Source organism: Callorhinus ursinus, unplaced genomic scaffold (genome assembly GCF_003265705.2).
Source record: "Callorhinus ursinus isolate GAN/ISIS: 27379988/994484 unplaced genomic scaffold, GSC_fseal_2.0 scaffold79, whole genome shotgun sequence".
Taxonomy (NCBI): Eukaryota; Metazoa; Chordata; class Mammalia; order Carnivora; family Otariidae; genus Callorhinus; species Callorhinus ursinus.
In genome coordinates, this window is record NW_027397141.1 from 3,868,200 (window position 1) to 3,883,382 (window position 15,183).

The 15,183-nt window shown below is 57.3% G+C and overlaps 1 protein-coding gene and 1 long non-coding RNA gene across 17 annotated transcripts in view; one reads left to right on the top strand and one right to left on the bottom strand.

Annotated features, from left to right (window-relative positions):
• The window catches only part of MCF2L (MCF.2 cell line derived transforming sequence like), a 133,601-nt gene that overhangs the window by 38,161 nt on the left and 80,257 nt on the right, over positions 1-15,183 (top strand). For 3 of the 16 annotated variants that reach the window (XM_073887470.1, XM_073887473.1, XM_073887474.1), the window contains exon 1: positions 3,778-3,934. The exons of 10 other annotated variants lie outside the window; for them this stretch is intronic. In XM_073887470.1, the coding sequence (XP_073743571.1) occupies positions 3,856-3,934 (79 nt within the window). In that variant the 5' untranslated portion in view covers positions 3,778-3,855. Of the gene's footprint in view, positions 1-3,776; positions 3,935-4,449; positions 4,638-15,183 lie in introns of those variants that run through there. 3 more of the 16 variants (XM_073887466.1, XM_073887468.1, XM_073887467.1) reach the window with 2 other exon arrangements.
• LOC112826460 (uncharacterized) overlaps positions 14,455-15,183 on the bottom strand; it is a 4,990-nt gene continuing 4,261 nt past the window's right edge. The window contains exon 3 of the long non-coding RNA XR_003208931.2: positions 14,455-14,943. This is a non-coding gene — a long non-coding RNA (uncharacterized lncRNA). The remainder of the gene's footprint in view (positions 14,944-15,183) is intronic.

The following is a 15,183-nucleotide window of genomic DNA, read 5'->3' on the forward strand; positions in this document are numbered from 1 at the left end:
CTCCCCTGCCCTCCTCCCTTCTCCCCTCCCCTTACCCCCCCCCCGGCAAGCCACGCTGCTGCAGACGTGGGTGTCTGTGAACGCTGGTGTGCAGGTACCAGAGCACACTGCAGGAACAGGGGCTGCCCATATCTTGGACTTTGTCATATGGTTTCACATCAGTTCCACAGGGCATTTTGCCCTCCGATGCGCCTCATTCACCAGCTCGTTCACCACCAGGCCACAGGGATGTGTGTCCTTGTTAGTGGCCCCATGCAGGGGCAGGGAGCCCACCCGCCCAGCCCAGCTGGCCCTGCCCAGGGAGGAGTTGTTCAGGAGCCAGTGGCCATCTGTGCTCCAGGACGCACCTGCCCCACACCCCAGCTGTTAATGGGTGTGCATGTCTTCGGAGCATTCTTTCCAAGTGCCCCTTTCCCCCATGCTGCCCCCTCGAGGTGGGACGGGGCAGTGCAGGACAGGCAAGGCCGGGCTGTGGTTTCTCCCAGCCCTGGGGGTCTCCCCCTCCCTCCAGAGCACTGCACCTGTCTCAGGAGGGCAGGCTCCCCAGGGCCCCTGGTTTCTCAGAACCCTTCCAGCTCTCCTGTTTCTCACCTCCTTTCATGGCTAACATTCCGTAATGGTTGCTAAGAGGATGTGTTTGGTATCCAGGTGTAACATTACATCTGCCTTCCCACCTGGGTGCCGTCTGGCCTCATGGGACAGGCGAACAGTCATGGCCTATTTTTCCTCTCTGGGAGAGGGCAAGACAGTGACAGAAAGCAGGCCTGTGCCCTTGGGACCCACCGGCCAAGATTCTGATGCAGCATGGGGCTCGGGACCTTCCCTGCCTACCTGTCCCTTACTTCCTATAAGGGACTTTGGGGATGGCATTCCAGTAGAGACGGGATGACGTTTCCCTGAAGCAAACACTTGTCTAGGTTTCTATCTGCATCTGAGTTTGACTCCTGCCTCCACCACTGACCAGCTGTGTGACCCTGGGCAAGTTAACCTCTCTGTGCCAAGTCTAAAAAGCAGCGTAAGAATCGTGCCCACCTCTTTGTGAAGACTAAATGAATTCAAAGGGGTTAGGAGAGTCCCTGGAACATACCAAGTGCTCAGCAAATGTTGGGTGTATTGTTATGATTGTTATACTTTAGGCAAATATGAAAAGATTTTCATAGAGAGCACAATTTGTGCCCTAATTTAAGGAGAGAGTAAAGCTTTGATAGAGAATGAGCAAGAGAGAAGAGGGAGGAAGGGATGTATTGTAAGTGACTGGCTCGCGTGGCAGTGGGGCTGCTAAATCTGAAATCTGCAGGTGGAGGCTGGAGACCCAGGGAGGAGCTGATGTTGCAGGTCGAGTCTGGCATCAGTCTGAAGTCAGTCTGGAGACAGAATTCCCTCTTCTTCAGGGGAGGTCAGTCTTTGTCTCCTAAAGTCTTCAGCTGCTTCGACGAGGCCCACCCACACCAAGAGAGTGGTCTGCTTTACTCAGAGTCAGCTGACTTACATGTTAATTACATCTACAAAATGCCCTCAAAATGACATCCGGCCTGGTGTTTGAGCCAACATCTGGGCACCAGGCCTGGCCACGTGGCCCCGAAAACAGCAACCATCACAGAGGGCAGCAGACTCAGCCCTTGAAGCAGCGCTGCAGTGAGCGGCTTGGTCTGGGGATGGCACCAGCCAGAGGCACTACCAGGGACAGAGTGGAAGGCACGGGGTTGAGGAAAGAAGCTGAGTGTGAGTGGAGGCGCCCCAGCACGAAGGGCGCGGGAGTCAGCGAGAGCAGGGGGCAGAGGGTCTGCCTTGCCCTCCACTTAGTTTTTGGTTTAAAAATGGGATGGGCTCGCTGTGGTTCTCAGCTTGTGGACCAGCAGCGTCAGCTTCACCTGGGATCCTGCTGGAAATGCACGTTCCTGCCCCCACCCCAGATCCACAGGATGGGAAACGCCGGGGGGTGCCTAGCCATGTGGGGTCAACAAGCCCTCAGGTCTCCCACTGCATCTCAAGTTTGAGCACCTCCCGAATACACTTCTGTGCTCCAAAGGGGTTGAACCAGGCAAAGGGAGGAGTGGAGATGCCTCGGGGCGGGGATGTCCCATCCGGGTGAGTGGCTGGGGACCGGTTTGGGCCGAGAAAAGTGGGGGTGTGAAGGACACGGGTGGGGGGCGTTGCCTTTGGGACAATGGGAAGTTGGGTGCCGCCCGCTGCACTTGGGGAGAGAAGGACCTGCGCTGTAGACATTTTAGGCTCTGCCTTGAGTGGAGGCAGCTGGTGTGATGGGGAAGGTGTGTGTCTGGCTCAGTGGGGTCTGTTCCGGAGAGGGCAGCCCCGGCCAAGGGGAAGGCTCACTGTGTGCTCTGCGGTGACACCGTTCTGGAACCCTCCGTTCACCGGGCTCTTCTTGAACCATATGGAACTGCTGCTGCTGGTATGCAAGTGGTTTTGATGTTAAAGAAAGGAAAAGAAAAGAAAAAAAGAAATGAAAAAAGAAAAGAAGGGCGCCTGGGGGGCTCAGTTGGTTGAGCGACGGCCTTCGGCTCAGGTCGTGATCCTGGAGTCCCGGGATCGAGTCCCACATCGGGCTCCCTGCTCAGCGGGGAGTCTGCTTCTCCCTCTGACCCTCTTCCCTCTCGTGCTCTCTCTCTCTCATTCTCTCTCTCAAATAAATAAATAAAAATCTTTAAAAAAGAAAAAAGAAAAGAAAAGAGAAAAGCAGTTTTACCCTCACTCTCCACGTGTGGCTATTCACCTTCATTTCATGCTGCAGCAATTAGTTTCCAGATCTTTCTTGTCCCCAAGACCCATGACCTCTTGGAGAGCAAATGCTGTGTCACCCTCGTCTGTTGACCCCTGGGGCGCCGCTTGGTGCCCTTATGTGGACAGTTGATGCAGGTAGAACCTCAGCCACTCATGCTTGAATTTCCCAAACCCTGTACGGAAATGGGCGCTTCTTCCTGAAATACTCCATAAGGAAGGGCATGCTGCCTGTCCTGCCAACCACATAAGGATGGCAAGTCCCCGGCGCGGACCCGAGTGCCCGCACACCTGTTCCCTCGGTCCTCGGGGGTGGCCGCCATAAGCCACCACGACTCCCATCTGCAGGGCGCTGAGGTGTAAAATGCACCCAGTGGCTTCGTGTCAACCATGGTGAGGTCGGAGGGCCCCAGCGAGCGGGCGGCACACTTCCCTCCCCGCCCCTGCCTCCCCAGGCCAGCGGGCTGGGGGAGCAGTCGGTCCTCCCCCGCCACCCACGCACCCACCGGGGACCTGCCTTAGACCCAGTGAGCTGGGGCGGCATGCGTCGGCGTGGAGAGCGTGGGCTCAGCTGCTGCGGCCTCTGCACCTGCCCAAGGGCAGCCGGAGGTAAAGTGGGCGGAGCAGGTGCCGGCGCCACCTTGGTGGCCGCCTCACGGTCCGCAGCTCCTCCTTCCTTCCCAGGGAAGGCGCAGAGACCCAGGGCTGCTAGGGACAGGGAGCGGGTTGTGCCTTTGCGCAGGGAGCACACTTGGTACTGTGGGGGCCCCCAGTTGGCCGCGGGGTGAGCACGCAGGGCTCCCAGGTGACCTCGGCCGTGCACACGCGGGGCTCCAGGTGACCCCGGCTGTGCACACGCGGGGCTCCAGGTGACCGCGGGGGTGCACACGCAGGGCTCCCGAGTGGCCGTGGGGACACGCGGGGCAGGCGCGCTGCTTCCGCTTCCGCCCAGCAGCCCCCCCTGCCGCAGGGCGCGCCCCCTTGGCGGGGCTCGGGAACCAATCCCAGGAAGGGAGGCGCGGCCGTGCCCCCTCCCCACTCGCTCGACCCCACCCATGAGGCACCTTCTGCTGCGGAGGGAAGCAAGCTGCGGAGGGTCACTGGTTCTGACGGAGGATGAGGTTTTGGCTGAGAAATGAAGAGATGGCTCTGGAAGAGATGGTGCAGAGGCTAAATGCGGTTTGCAGGCACACTGGTAGGAGCTGCCGGCCTTGAGTCCTGTGTTCTGAAGCCTGACATCATGTGTTGAATCATAGGGAATGCGTCTCCTGTCTGTAGGACAGCCTCATGCTCTTCCCCAGCAGGGAGGAAGCAGCTATGAGGGGCATCTGTCTGGCTGCTGATAGGTCTCTGGGGACGGTCAGCCTGCGTTCGTTCTGCCTAGGATAGGTACCGTCCTGCACACTGGAGATCCCGGTGTGTGCCGAGCCCTGGCCGAGACCCGCCTATGCAGCCTGCATGTCAGTTGCGTTTGAAGAAAGCATCCCTATCTGTGGGTCGAGAATAATCTGAGCCAAGGGCTTCTAGAGCCCCGTGCAGGGGTGGGGCTCTCCGCAGCTCATTTTGAGGAGGAAAAATCTGAATTAATCAGATGCTTCTTTTTTCCACCAAATATAAATAAAATCTAAGACAAGCGCTTGAAAGGGGTGTAGGTAAGGGGGGAGGAGCCTAACCAGACCTTCGTTTTCTGTATTAATTAAAGGGTTACTTAAAATGAGCTTTGAGGAGCAGTTTGAATGGATTCCTTTAGATCTGAGAGAACGCTGGGCTGGCAGTGTCTTGCTCTCGGCTTTCGATCGGCCACCTCTGGGTTTCCATGCTGCACTGGGCAGGAGGAGGGCGTCCGCAGTCCCTAGTTTTCCTTGAAATGAAGAGGAAATAACCATATATCTTTAAAAGTAAGTTACCAAGTTTTTGCCTGATATTGCCATATAATGTGTCGTATATTATTACCTCGTGGTGTCGTATATTATTACCTCGTGGTCTAAATAATACTTTTCTGAGAGATTAGATTCTGTCACTTGGCTTGGGCGTGGTATCCTTCCTCTCTCTCTCTCTCTCTCTCTCTCTCTCTCTCTCTCTCGTAAGTGGGAGACCCCACTGGGTTTTGAGAGCAAAGCCACGGTTGAACGTCATTGTGTGTGATGGTCTAACTGAGATTTTTGGAGATATTCTGTGTTTAATGGTGATTTTTGTGATTGAAGCTACTGGGTTTATTGTATACGGGTCAAAAGAAAATAAAGCCACCGTGTGCCATCCGGCCCCTTATTCCCAGAGACAGAGCTCCCTTTTCCTAGAACTCGGTTGCGTTTTGCTTGGGTGTGGGGTATGGCCTGTGTCGTGGGGTGGAGGGCACGGTGGCTCGCAGACCCACAGGAGCACCCCTCCCTGCCCTGCGGGGGGGGGCAGCAGCTCTGCCCACTCTTCACACCCTCTGCTCAGACTTTGGAGTCGGAAAGACGGAGCAGGAACAGTTCCAAGAGTGATGTCATTGCCTAGGTTTTAGGGATGGAGGTTTGTTCGCGAGCGAGCTCGGAAAGACACGTGCATTTTGAATTGTAAAAAGGCTTCTCTGAAGAGCAGGAAGGACAGGCTGCTTGCTGAATCGTGCTGTGAGCTGAGCCTTCATGTTGACCATGGCCTTGCGCTAAGCAGCACATCCCACGTGTTTGTCCTTTGTCACATCTGGGCTCCCACGGCTGCCGATTTCACCAAGTCTCTCTTAAATCCAGGTCAACAGATGCCGCTTTATGAATCCCTGGTATTGTTTAGTGGGGAGTGGATGGCACCCCTGCCTGGGTCCCACTGATGCCGGCGGCTCCTTCCACACAAATTCCTTTTCCATCCGGCTACATGCCCGGTCCCCACAGTGCAGGCTTTGTGACGTGGAGCGGGTGTGTATCCCGCACCATTGACGCGGTGCCATCCGCCAACCGTGGGGCACGCACACCTTCCCTTGTGGGGACGGGAATCTAGGTCGACGTCGGCGAACTCCCCAGCCCGGGGCCAGACCCATGCGCATCCTGACAGGAGCTCCCCGTCTGTCCAGAACTGCTGTTCCTCGGAGATCACAGCAGCGGTGCACCTCCAGGGTCAGGAGGTGGCAGGACGCAGGTCTGTGTGCTGGTCTACATGGTGGCTCGGGGCTGGGGCCCGACCCCTGACGACCAGGGCAGAGCTGAGGGCTGGCGCTCAGTGACCTTTCCAAGGCTTCCTGCCTGTTTCCCTCCGCGGCTCCACCCCAGCTGACAGGCATTTCTCTTTGTCCGCTTGTCTGGACATGATGCTGCCTTGTCCTACCTTCAGACTGATAGGCTGCTTCCCGGGGTCCGGGTTGGTCTGCATGTAAGGGAGGGTGGGGCCGCCATGTGTTCCCGGGACCTGTATCGGCTGACCTTGAGAATTCGGGGTACGTGCTCTTGAACCTAATCTTTAATCACAAGGCCAGGAGCAGTTTGCAAAAGCTCCTCTGCTGTGTGAGGGCTCCCTTTCCAGCGTTTTCATTATTTTGGTTTTCTCTTTAGATTCACAGTAATTGGTGAAAAAGTAAGAAACACTTGAGGGAGAGACACTGATGGATCTATACTCGGTTTAAACACGTGCTGGGGGATGCCTGGGTGGCTCAGTCGGTCGAGCATCTGCCTTCAGCTCAGGTCATGATCTCAGGGTCCTGGGATCGAGCCCCGGATCAGCTCCCTGCTCCACGGGGAGTCTGCTTCTCCCTCCCCCTCTGCCCCTCCCCCTGCTCGTGCTCTCTCACTGTCTCTCTCTCTCTGTCAAATAAATATTTTTTAAAAAATTAAACAAATAAACAGGTGCCGGATGCAGAACAGTGGTCCTCCAGCCAGGGCCTCTGAACCTCCTGGGGGGAGCCGCCCCAGATTCCTGTCCCCCCTCCCCCGAGCTTCTGAGTCAGGAAGTGTGTGGCGGAGCCTGAGAATCTGCACTTTGCAGGTCTCAGGTGATGCTGGTGGTGCCGGTCCAGGGACCAAACTTGGGAGGCTGCAGTAGAATCTTAAAATCTGGTGCCACCTTCTGCACTCACTGACCTTGAGCAAGATCCTAGCTCTTGTCGTGGTGCACGATGACAGGTTGGAGAGCTGTACGGATGAGGGTGGACGGGCAGGTCGGGGGGGCCACACCAACCGATACATGGATGAGGTTGCACACAAGACAGTAAACCTCTAAGTTCTGCCCTCTTTGAAAGCGTGCATGGCCCCCAGCTCCTGGTGTGCATCGGAGCATGGGTGATGTGCCCACCACACGGGACACCCCAGACCCGCAGCCGTTAGCTCTGACATCTCCCCCCACCTGCCTGTCCTATCCCCTCTCCGCTGAGCGCTCCACCGTCCGAGAAGCTGAATTTCTACTGATAGCTCAGCTGTGAACTCAGCCGTTCTGGGCGTGCAGTGAGGCTACCCTTCCAGCACGGTTTATTGGCAAGGGCTCCTCCCTCTGAGACCCCAGGCCCCACAGCTGCGTTCGCTGTGACGTGGAGGGGGCGTGCTGTTGGCCGGCTCTGTGGCTGGGACCTCTGGAGAGGTCTGCAGTAGGAGGGTAAACGTAGTTCTGTGAGACACCTGATCTGGGAAGTCTCTTTGTGGCAAAAATAGAAGCTTTTGGATAGAAAGGGAGAGAACACAGAACAAGACCAGATAGGCGGAGAGTGCTCTGTGTGGGAGAAGAGGCTCCACATCCTTGTCTCTATTGTGTGGAGACGCTGCTGGCCCTAAGTCTCCTCTTCTAAGGGCTACTCAGCATTCGGTGTGCCGGGGCTTTCCCTGAAGACACCGCTCGGTTCTGGGGCCGGTAATTGGCAGGTCTTAGTGGAGACTCTCGGCCCCGCACCTAGGACACGTTCACCGCAGCCGGCCTGCCGGCCCTCTGGTCCCGAGGTGGAGGGTGCCTGGTTGCCAGCCCCTCCTCCCCTCCTACTTGCAGGGCTCTGCGGCTGCTCCCTGTCCCTCCTCGAGGCTCCCTCTGCTACGTCCACGTTCTCAGTGATACTCATGCTCTTCTGCCGGCCCCACGGCTGATGTCCACGCCCTGCAGCATCACTGGGGCTGACCCCTCCACACTGACTCTGTACCAGGCTGAGGCCCACAGTCCTGCAGGGAGGCCAGCCACCCCCTCATAAGTCTTGTGAGGAGGACCCCATTCCCCTGGTCAGTCCTGGGAGGGGGGCCTCCACCCCCCAGTCAGTCTTCCAGTAATTGTTGACATCACAGGCCCAGTGACCATAAAAGGATGCCTCACCTTGAGGAAGTTGCAATTTTTCTGGATTATTTCAGAGAAAAATTTTAGAGACAAGAAGAGCAAAGAGGTGTGGGAGTACTGGAGCAGATCCCTCCTGGCCCTGGGCAGCTCCAGGGGGTGCGGTCAGCCTGGAGCCCCCTTCTCCCTGGGTCACTCCACGGCTGAGAACAAGCCTTGCCTTGCTTCTCCCTATAGGTGCTACCTGGTGGGCCGGTGGCCGTCCCTGGGCCGGGCCTCACACCTGGCCTGTGTCGCCAGAATGCTTCTTGAAACCAGAACCGTGTACTGCCGTCGCCAAGAATCCTCCGGGTGGAATGCCGAGGGTTTGGTCCTTGATGCTGTCTGATGGCCACATCCATGTCCCTAGTGACCTTGAGCCAATGTGAATGTCTGAACAAAGTCAGCGCATGATACGGCAGAGCGGGACCCCCACATTGCAGAGAGAAGCTGTGGCCTGCACCTCCTCACCCAGCTTCCCTTTATACGAAGTTATGTAGAGGTGGTGTCTGCTTGGGTTAATATGTGAAAATAAGTAGTTAACCCAGAAATGCCAAACATGGCCTAAGAATTTTTTGTGTAATATTTAGTTTTGGCAAGCGCCTTCTGTGCATCGTGCGGCTATTTGTGTTTGCACTATGGGGTCTGGAACCCTTGGCGTGTGAGGTTGGAATGGCAAGGAGGCCAGGGGTGCCGGGGCCAGGAGCTGGGAAAGCAGGGAGAGAGGGCAGAGGGTTTGGGCCCCTGCGTTCATCAGTCCGGGCCGCCGTAACAAACCACAGGCGGGAGGCTTCTCTCCCAGTCTGGAGACTGGAGGTCTGAGGCCAAGGTGCTGGCAGGGCTGGTCTCTCCCGAGGCCTCTCCTGAGGTGTGCAGATGGCCGTCCTCCCCCCGCGTCCTCACATGGTCGTCCCTCCGTGTGGCTGTGTCTGATCCTGTAAGGACCCCGATCACATGGGAGTAGGGCCACCCTGGTGACCTGAGTTTATCTCAGCTATGTCTCTAAAGTCCCCATCTCCCAGTAGAGTCACATTCTGACGTCCTGAGGTCGGGACTTGGACACACGGAATGGTGGGGGGGTGGGGGGAGAGTTCAGCCCCTAACAGTCGATCGCACAGGGGTTGGGCCAGGGCTCTATGCTCAGCTCAGACTCTGGGAAATCGGAGCCTCTGAGACACGTAAGCAGAGCTGTGGTTTTTAAAGGCTGGTCCAGCTGCTTTGCTGGGAAGGTGTGACCTGATCCCGGAGAGGGTGGGCGGCCACTGCGGCTCTGGGGCCACCCGCCCTCCCTGGGAAGGAGGTGTGTGGCTGAGACGGGGTTAGCGTGGCAGCGGGCTGGGAGCTGAGGGACCAAAGCCGCAAGAAGGGCTTTCAGGGGGATAAGAAGTTTCCAGGACGACCTCGGAGCACTGTGGCCTGACACCCCAATGCACCTGTCAGAGGAAACAGTCCTTCTGGGGTGACCCAGCCTGGGTGCACAGACTGTCCAGGACGCTGCATACGGGGGCCTTCCATGCAGTGGCCGAAGCCCCCCGTAAACCTGACATCTGTCCAGCATGGTTTCTGTCGTCCGCGTTCAGCCGCCCCCATGCCTGTGGGCTTCTGCCTCGGGAGCAGGACCCTGAGGACTTGGTCACTCAGATCCATCTTCAAGCGTGCTGAGGCCTTTTAGGAAGAAGGCCACTCAGGCAGGTGGAATGGGTGTCGGGGGCGGGGTGAGAGGTGACGGACCGTAGTCAGGTCTGTAATTGGATGGGTGTGTGACGGTGAGACCGGGAAGTCCACCGCAAAGGTGCCAACGCCGGAAGTTCCTGCAGCTCTGGCAGCAGGGAGTCAGAACTGGGCTTTCGAGATTCCGAGGAGAAACTCCGGGGATGGAATCGGGTCTGTTGGATTGTCCGTTGGAGGTGTTGCTGATTTCCTGCGTCTGACCCGGGGTTCTCAAGGTGTGGTCTCCACCCGGCATCACCCAGACACTTGTTGGAAATGCAGGTGCTCAGGCCGGCCCCGGCCAGGGGAGTCTGATGCCTGCAGGGGTGCGGGAGGGCGCCGCGGCGCAGGTCAGTGGGCCGGTGGAGGCAGGGCACCTCGCTCCTTCAGTGGCCTCCGGAGACAGAAATGAGACGGAAAACAAGGACCCCGTGTGCCCGAGCCGCCCCTGTCTGGGGCTCCTGCTCTCCCGGCGGCTAATTCGGGGCCGCCCCTGTCTGGGGCTCCTGCTCTCCCGGCGGCTAATTCGGGGCCGCCCCTGTCTGGGGCTCCTGCTCTCCGGCGGCTAATTCGGGGCCCGCCCTCAGGCACCAGCCTCATGGCTGCTCCTGGGAGCCTTGCCCACACACCCCTGGGCGTGGCGCTGTCCCCACTGTGCCGTCTGCCATGGCTCACTGATGCGCTGTCTGACCGCTCGTCTCCGTGTGTGCTGAAGTCGCAAGGGGTAGAAAGCACAGGTCGGTCTGAACTGAGGGCCTGCGGCTGGAAGATGAAACCCCTAAAGATCGGAGAACCATGACTACTTCCCTGATTTTTGGAAAGAAAATGTGCGATTGAGAAACTATAAATTGGCCACGTTGACCTTCGAAGAAAGCAGAGATGATGGAATGAATTGAGAGTCCACAGAGGGACGCAGTAATCTCCAGCCTCCACGGACTCACTGCATTCATAGCGAACCATGTCTGTGAGGGTCAAAGGAACGTCCTCCCCTGGTGCCTGGAATTTGAGAAAGCCCTTCTCTGTGTCCTGCGGGGTCCTTGGTGGACAGACAAAGAGGGGAGAAAGAGGAGGGAGTGAGTATGGGGCGATGGGATTATGTGGATTCCCTTCCAGCGAGCGCTCCCTCCCGCCCCTTCCGCTGGGGCAGACACGAGTCTGTGATCCTTGACTTGCACTCGGCCCTGGGACTTGCTTCGGCAGACCTGGTGCTCAGATGTGCTTGTCGTGAGCAGCCCCTTCCTGCTGCCGCGGACCCCCCGGGAAACATGCCCAAGGGTAGCCGCTGCCCCTCCGGCCTGGAACCAAAATGAGGCAGGTGGAGCAGAGCCCGCCCGCCCCCCGCCCCGAGCTGTGAGCAGGGGGCAGAAACGTGTCACTGAATTGGGGGCAGGTTGTTGTGCAGCACTAACGTGGCACCTGCTGTGGTCTGAACAGCCAGCCATCCAGTGGGAGAAGAGCCGGCCTCAGGGTGACTCCACTGTCTTCTCGTTTTTAAGATAGATGTTGAAGTGTTCTCTTTGGCTGTTGCTGGAAAGCAGAGGACCCACCAGGAGCGCAGCCGTGCCCTTCAGTCTTGAGACCTGCCGCTGGGCGGGGGCGGAGGTGTCCTCTTGGCCTCTGGGTAAGTCAACAAGTAGAAATTATCGGAGGCAGATTTTGACCAAAAGGGAATATTTGTCCTAAGGACTCAAAAAACAGCTCCCCGAGGGCATAGCCCTGGGCGTGGAGTGGAGTCGGCGAGCGCCTTGGAGGGGCAAGCTGGGGACCCACGGCGGCCCTGGCAGTGCTCAGATCTAGCAGTTTTCCAATTGCTTCCCCTGCTCAAAATATTCTGTAAATGTATCTGAGGTGTCCACGCCCAGTGGACATGGCTACAAACAGTGAAGGTCAGCTGTTTGGAAAGACGACAGGTCTTCAGTTGAAGGGGGCGTCTGGAAGACCCTGACTACACGCTAAAGCATGAGGGGGCCCCGGAGGCAATTCCAGAGGACGCTTGGAGCATCTGGAAGAGGGTGACCTTGGATTCGCAGAATCAGTCACACTCACGCTTCTGCATTTGTCCACTAATTACCCCTTTGTGTAGGCGAAGCAGACAACGGACACGAAGCTGGCTCCCCGCAAGCGTGTGGGCATCGGGGGTACCAGATCTGGACACTCAACACGCTCCTGGTCGTGGGCCCTCCTGTGTCCAGCGTCTCCAGGTGACTGTCACCGTGTTGCTGTCCTCCCTCGTCCTGGGACCTGTTCCGGGACCCGCCAGCTCTCTGGACCTTACCCCCCATTTCCAGGCAGCCCCCGTGTGGCCCTTCGTGATGACGTGCTCTCCACATGGTTTGCTAACTGCTTCACGGATCAGCTCCAAACCACAGCTGTGTCAGGGGTTCCCTAAGAATAATGGCCACGTTCCAGACTCCAGGGGCCCCATGGTGCTGAGGTCAGGCACTGTGGCTGGAGAAGGTGGGCCCCCCCAGGGACACAAGTGGGGGATTCTCGCGTTCACAGCAGCTCGTCTGGCAGGCACTCCCGGTGGGAGAACCTTTGGTGTTGGTCATCTGCACCAGCCGAGTAAGAGAACTCCCTCCAGCCTCTAGTCAACATAAACGAACACGACCCGAGAGACACTTCTGAGGTTCTAACTAGTAACAATCAAAAGGCATGGCAGTGACAGGTCTTCCGACCTCAGCCACTCGTCAGGCGGGTTCTATGCCTGAAGAACACGTTTTTGGTGGAGAAGAGCTGCTCTCACGGTCCTTCGGGGCCCCCGGACTTGCAGCTTAACCAGATGCAGTGTCCGCAGGTCGGCTCCGGAACGGGAGGCTGTGCTTCGTGAACCTGCCTGCATCTTCCTGCGGCCCGTCCGGGCACGGTCATGGCTGGAGGCTCCTCCTTTCTGCCCAGACCCACTTCCGTACCAGAACTCTCGTCTCTGTGGACCTGCTTATCGGTAATCCTTGCAGATGGACTTGTGCTGTTAGAAACAGTATTTCGAGGGGCGCCTGGGTGGCTCAGTCGTTGAGCGTCTGCCTTCAGCTCAGGTCATGATCCCAGGGTCCTGGGATCGAGCCCCGCATCGGGCTCCCTGCTCCGCGGGAAGCCTGCTTCTCCCTCTCCCACTCCCCCTGCTTGTGTTCTCCCTCTCGCTGTGTCTCTGTCTGTCAAAAAAACAAAACAAAAGAAATAGTATTTTGAACTTCATCTCATACGTCTGATTTTGGAGATAGGAATATTGGTTATCTCTTCCCAAATGTGAACAAGCTAGTGCAGCTGTCTGATACACACATAAAAATTCTGGGATCTAATCTGAATTAATTCTCAATTCTAATCAAGTGCTAAAGTGGAAATGCAGTTATGTTCTCATGGTTCTCTTTGGATGAAGTGCGGCTGGGGTTCTCTGCCCTGGGGACGCTGTGGAGAGCCAGCCTGAGTGCTGGGGAGGCGGAGGCCACTGACGGGAACCTGCCCTTGCCTTCTGCCAGCCCTGCGGGGCCCGGCTGTCCTCGTCTGTGCGGTGGGTCCGTGAGGACAGGGGCCGCACAGGGCTGACGCGAAGAGTAGGCTCTCGGGGCTGCCTGTGGGAGAAGCTCTCGGCACGGCTCACAGCCGCGCACCAGGGGTATTGCGTGCTTTAACTATATTACTCCGTTAGCGACCCCCTTCGTGAAGCGTGGGGGGTGCTCCATGCGAGGGAGAAGAAAGGGGGGCGTCTGAGCGTGCGTGGGCTCTCCAGGGCAGTGCTGGTCTGGGGACACCACCGGGTCTGGGCCGTGGCACCCCACTCTTCGTGGAGGGGCCTCCAAGGGGCAGTTCCTTCCCTCCCCCAGAGGAGCTTTATCCTGGTGTCAGTCCCCAAAGATACAGACATGGAGAGGGGGTCAACCCTGGCAGGAGAATTTCAAAAAAATTTAAAGTGGTAAATTTGAAAACACAATAGAGCAGATTGTTCTTTCTCAATTTTAGAGATCAAGTGGCTTTTGTGTCTCTGGGCTTCGAGGAAATGTTCTGGGTTTTTGCCATTCTATTATTAGTAGCGTCCAAGAAGTGAGTCCAGTCCCCAAAGTGTGAAAAACAATTTCTTATCTTTGCAGAAGGAAGGACTAGTGTTAAGTCCCATTGGTGACATTTTTAGCAAGATTTTAGGTGAACTAAAGGTGAACCGATGCCCCGCGTATGACTTCACCTTTGTAACACTGCTCTATCTTTAAAGACAGTTTTTAAGTGTTTTGATGTCTGAATCGTTAAGGAGGGAGAACATGTCATTTGATGTTTAAGTGGTAACAAAATATAGAAAGTTGTTGAACAGATATTAGGTCTCCATGTTTTATCAGTTGTATGATTTTTTGCCCCCATCAATCCTCAGAGGGCTAAAATTTGTCCTGTTTTCTCTTCTGAAACCCAGTCCATGGTGTGGGAGGATCCCTCATTCACGCCCTCGCCGGCCACACGCATAGGGAGCATCCGCCCTGTGCTGGCCACGCCAGGAAGATGCGGCACGCCCGCCCTCTCAGAACAAGACCCCGAGGTCTTCCCCAGATCCGGAGCTTCTCTGGAAACAATCTCCAGGCACAGACCCCCGCTTAATCTGATAAATGTCAGAATTTCACATGGAAAGTACAGGCCCACATCTCACGCGCTGCGCGGTATTGCCAGGTCAGGGAAAACGTTGTTTTTGTTACCACAAACACCACTTACCACCCTGTCCCCTGTTGGGTGTTAGTTGGGTTCTAAATTCGTCTGACTTGGGCACAGTTTCTAGATTTTGTCATGATTGGTCAGCGGTGATGTATCCTTTATTTTAAAAAAGTTAAGCATTCACAAAGCTCTTTTTCGAGAGTGAGCAGTTCGACTCTGTCCGGCGACGTGTTCCCTCCTGGGCCGCAGCGGCCTCCGCGGATCAGAGCTGTAGCATGTTTCACGGGTTATCTTGATTGCCCAGCTCCCAGAGCTTCCTGTCTTTGTCAGCGGAAGGGACAGAAAGCCCCCGTTAAACAGGGAACAATGAGTGGTGGCCAGCAGCAGGGCTCTGCTGGGAATTGCCGTCCGGTGCGGCTGCCAGGGGCAGCTGGAGCGGTGTCGGCCGGCAGGGCTGGGACCCGGCGCTGAGCAGGAGGAGGGCTTGCTGGGTGTGGGGGTGCCCGTGGACCTCAGTGCTGGCCTGACCGCGGGGAGAGCGTCTGTAGGAAGGAGAAGGAAGCGTCTGTGCGTGCCAGGCTGGGGTGCCAGGTGCCAGGTCAAGGGAAAAACCTGGGAAGGGCACAGGCAGTGAGGAGAAGGCAGGACAAGGAGAGGGAGGTACGCTCGGTGGCCCCAGCTCGTGCAGCCAGGCTGCCCCCGCGTGGGCTGGCCTGGTGGAAACCCACTGCCCCCGCGTGGGCTGGCCTGGTGGAAATCCACTGCCCCCGCGTGGGCTGGCCTGGTGGAAATCCACTGCCCCTGCGTGGGCTGGCCTGGTGGAAATCCACTGCCCCAAGTGGGCTGGCCTGG